Source organism: Cricetulus griseus, unplaced genomic scaffold, assembly GCF_003668045.3.
Source record: "Cricetulus griseus strain 17A/GY unplaced genomic scaffold, alternate assembly CriGri-PICRH-1.0 unplaced_scaffold_1, whole genome shotgun sequence".
Classification (NCBI taxonomy): Eukaryota; Metazoa; Chordata; class Mammalia; order Rodentia; family Cricetidae; genus Cricetulus; species Cricetulus griseus.
The window spans coordinates 1,458,248-1,462,499 of record NW_023276808.1 but is presented as its reverse complement, the minus strand read 5'-3'; the positions used below and the strand labels follow the sequence as shown (position 1 = coordinate 1,462,499).

The window sequence follows — 4,252 nt, the reverse complement described above, 5'->3', positions numbered from 1 at the left end:
AAGTACAAATTGTATTTACATAATTATACACTTTGTCTTTGACTTCTTTTTCTTCTTTTTACCATCTTTGCTCATCTTTTATGTTTTCGAATTTCTCGGAGCAATGTATAGAAGGCATCATCAACACCCAGATTACATTACAATGCATTTTTTAATCTTCACACGGCCAGGAGTCTTTTCTTTGCTGATTTTTTTCAATCTGTACTGTTGGATCTCTCTCACCAATGTATAAAAAGCATCCTCCACTCTCTGTCTTGTCTTTGCTGAGGTTTCAATAAATGGAATCCCATAACTTCCTTCTAAGTCCTGAGCCTGTTTTGTGTCTACTGTTCTAGAAGGCAAATCACATTTATTCCCTACTAGGACCATAGGCACATCTTCAGAGTCTTTTGCTCTTTTAATTTGTTCTCTATAATGGGGAATAGCTTCAAATGATTTAGTATTATTCATGGAAAATACACAAAGAAAGCCCTCCCCAGTCCTCATGTACTGGTCCCTCATTGCACTGTACTCCTCTTGACCTGCTGTGTCGAGAATGTCCAAGTGACAGATTTCTCTATCAATTACTACTTGTTTCCTGTAGGAGTCCTCTATTGTAGGATCATATACATCCACAAAGTGATTCTGAATTAGCTGTATCGTCAAGGCACTCTTGCCTACGCCATCAGCTCCAACTACCACAAGTTTATACTCAGTCATTTTCAGCAGGCCTCTACCGGCCGCGTGCCACACCTCAGGTCCCTTGCTGGCTCTCTCCAGGTACGAAATGGCGCGGGAGCCAGACTCTGGGCAAGCCGCCGCCTTCCTCCTCCCCCTCCACTGCTGCCTCAGCTGCAGAATCGCAACAGTAGTAATTTTTAAACTACGTCTGATCCAATTAATATCACCCAGAAACCTCTGAAAACCATTTAAAGTTTGAAGGGTGTCCAGCCGAAGACTAACCTTTTGAGGATTTGCCACAAGCATGTCTTAGGTTTGGCTCCCTCACTGACCTTATTTCCCTGCATAGCAGAAGCAATAACTTGTCCCATAATGTGGTGTCCATCTATATCTCTACAAATGTGAATGTAATCATTGAGGCTTTTGGCGTTGTGAGGTGGTAAAGCCTCTTTACAATACTTGTTGGCATTTTTTAAAGCTAGTTGTCTAACTATAGACATGACATTGTCGGTATCCCCAAATATATGCCCTGCAAGCAGGTGCTGAGATCTGTGCATATACAGCTGGATCATAAAGAATTTGATGACCTAGGTCTGCATAGGCTCCCGTACCAGTAAGCATTTCTGAGTTCTTTTCAGGGAAACCGACAGCCATGTTGCGCTGTACCATTTGGTTACATAGCTGTTGGAATTCACCTCTCAAAATCTCCCCTGGACAGCACAGCTGGACACAATTGTTGCCAATTGCATGCAATTCAAGCCACAAAGAATTAAATAAATGGTCAGAGTAATTAAAGAGACATGAGGCCCATAAGACATAACTGCCTCTTTCAGGTGTTTAATATCCTTAAAATTAAGAGGGAATGCTTTCTCTGATTCTGGCCTTGGGGAACAACTATCTCTATGATTGGAAACATCACTGGGCCACTCTTTTTTGCTTTTCAGGAAAGGCCTAAGGAAAACAGAGAGCACTAGAATTTCGAGCAGGAGGATGAGACGCAAGGGAACATTTTTTTAGCTTATGTTATAATTTAACGTACCTTTCCATTTCTTCCCTTTCCTTAGGCTAACCCCCTGAATATGAGGCAGAGGGCCCAAAGGAAGTGTCATTAGAAGCTTGAAGTGACCTAACAGACTCTTGGTTTTGAGCCTCTGCTAAGGCAGCCTTGGCTTCCTCAACCTGCTTTTTCACTTCCACAGTATTACTAAGAGGTGCTTCTTTGACAAGAGGGCACAGAGAAAAAGTAACAGTTGGTATGGCATTCGGCCCATCTCTGTGTAATGCCCTTTGCAGGTCTATCCTCACCTGCTCCCCATCACCAATACTAAAGATTAAAAACCAAGGGCTGAACTCATGTACAGTTTTTAAAACGTCTGTTGCTGTCTTGTACTTAATACTGGTGCCCTGCTTATTGGACAATTGGACCAATTGGTTCCCCATAAGAGAGTAAGAACTAGCCGCCCCCATCTTCAATACACCAGTTCCTTACCTTAATGCTGGCAAGCCTTCCCAGGTTATCCTTCAGTGTTTCTCCTTCTTCCCCAAATCTTGGTGAGACCTCTAATTGTCATAGCAGCCAGCACTACAACCTTCTCATGGGTTAGGAAAGGGAATCTGAAGATTAAAAAAGGATAACACAGCTGGTCACTCTTGCAAGGAGAAGGCTATTTATTTCAAAGGGGAGTAAGCTTATATACTAACAGCAGCCCCAGTGTAAATTTACTCAGATCAAGGTCCATGCCGCCAATCGCCCCCTCAATGGGAAGATAATTTGCATTCTTGCATAAAGGCCTAGGCAGAAGCAGGGAACTAGGAAGTAAACACCTATTCACAAGACAGACAGTGGACCCTGAGGGAACTGTGGGTCACCATTAGTTACTAGAAGAGCAGCAGACCCTAAAGAGGTCTCTAACAGGAATTCTCTGTGTAGCCCTAGCTGTCCTGGATCTACCTCTGTAGACCAGGCTGAACTGGAACTTGAGGAGTTCTGCCTGCCTCTGCTTCCCAAGTGTTGGGTTCAAAGGTGTGTGCCACCAACACCCAGTTAAATGTTATGTATTTTGTATTTCATGAGCATTTGTGTTTTGCCTGAATGTATGTCTGTGTGTGGGTGTTGTGTCCCTTGTAACTGGAGTTGCAGATGGTTGTGCATAGTTATTCCGTGTAGGATTGGAGCAATGGCTCAGAGATTAATAGCACTGACTATTCTTCAGACATCCTGAGTTCAATTCGCAATAACCAGATGGTGGCTCACAACCATCTGTAATGTGTTCCAATGCCCTCTCGTATTATGCAGGGCAGGCACATATGCAGGGAGAATGCTATACGCAGAAGAAATAAATCAATCTTTTTAAAAAAACATCCCATCTACCTTGTGCCTCTGGGCTTTTACCTTTCTCTATTCTCTATCTCTTTCTTTCCTTCTTACTCTTTTGATGGCTGTGTGGCTGTCCCCTGGTGTTCTCTCTCCCCTTTTCTCTTCTTTGCCTTTTCCTTTCTCTCTTCTTCTATTTATTCTCTCTGCACACCAGCCCTGTCTATCCCTCTCTCCTGACTAGCTGTTGACAGTTCAGCTCATTACCAGACCAGTCAGGTGTGTTGGGCAAGCAAAGGAACACAGCTTCACAGAGTTAAACAAATGCAACAAAAAAGAATGTAACACATCTTCAACCAACACCCCACAACAGCTGTGAGCTGCCATGTGATAATTGGGAATTGAACCGTGGGTTTTCTGCAAGAGGTACCTGTGATCTTAATAGCTGAGCCATCTCTCCAAAACAAAAAAATAATAATTTTAAAAATTAGAAAAAAGATGCCAGGCATTGGTGTTGCACTCCCAGCACTCGGGAGCAGAGGCTGGCTGATCTCTGCAAGTTAGAGGCCAGCCTGGTCTACCAAGCGAGTTCCAGGCTAGGCTCCAAAGCTACCCAGAGAAACCCTGTCTCGATGAGAGAGAGAGAGAGAGAGAGAGAGAGAGAGAGAGAAAGAGAGAGAGAGAGATTGTAGATAGAGATTTGATAGCAGGAGTCAAAAAGTTGCCGACACAGCAGATGAAGGCATTGGCTATCAAGGCTGGTGACAAAGTGCAACCCCCTGAGGAAGTTCAACCATTCATTACTAAGGAAGGAAGAACATGATCTCTACAATTATAACCACAAGTGCTAGGACTAAAGGCTTGAGACATATTCCAGTCTTGTTTGCTTTAGAGAATTAAAAGTCTTACTAGAAAGTACATGTAGGGGCTCCTGAGATGGTTCCTCAGGTAAAGGTACCTGAAAAATCTGAGTTTAGTGCCTGTGGCCCACACTGTGAAAGGAGAGACTCTTGCAAGCTGTCCTGGAACAATGCCCACAATGGGCTCCTGAATTAATTAGAAAAGACCTAGAGGGGGTTGAGGATGGCTCTGTGGTGAGGAGCACTTGCTGCTGTGCATGTGTACAGGTATAGCCCACAAAATAGTTTTGAGACAGCGTCTCATTGTATATCTCTTTCTAACCTGGAATTTAATATGTAAAGCAGGCTGGCCTCCAAATCACAGAAATCTGCCTGCCTCTGCCTCCTCAGTGTTAGAATTAAAGGCGTGAGCCACCAT

The 4,252-nt window shown here is 43.6% G+C and overlaps 1 protein-coding gene across 3 annotated transcripts; it reads right to left on the bottom strand.

Moving 5' to 3' along the window:
* Nucleotides 1-714, bottom strand: LOC113838942 (GTPase KRas-like). Of its 3 annotated transcripts, none has more exons than XM_035453613.1 (2): nt 186-714; nt 1-65 (listed from the first exon to the last, which is right to left on the bottom strand). In XM_035453613.1, the coding sequence occupies exons 1-2, from the start codon at nt 697-699 to the stop codon at nt 16-18; spliced, it is 564 nt and encodes a 187-aa protein (XP_035309504.1). In that variant the 5' UTR covers nt 700-714; the 3' UTR covers nt 1-15. The 3 variants fall into 3 exon arrangements, with proteins under 3 accessions (XP_035309504.1, XP_035309503.1, XP_035309505.1); XM_035453614.1 differs by lacking the exon at nt 1-65 and adding an exon at nt 79-94 and having other exon boundaries at nt 206-714; XM_035453612.1 differs by lacking the exon at nt 1-65 and having other exon boundaries at nt 77-714.
* Between the last annotated feature and the right edge of the window lie 3,538 nt (nt 715-4,252).

Coding starts and splice junctions, on each gene's coding strand:
- LOC113838942 (XM_035453612.1), bottom strand. CDS start 699: ATGACTGAGTATAAACTTGTGGTAGTTGGAGCTGATGGCGTAGGCAAG.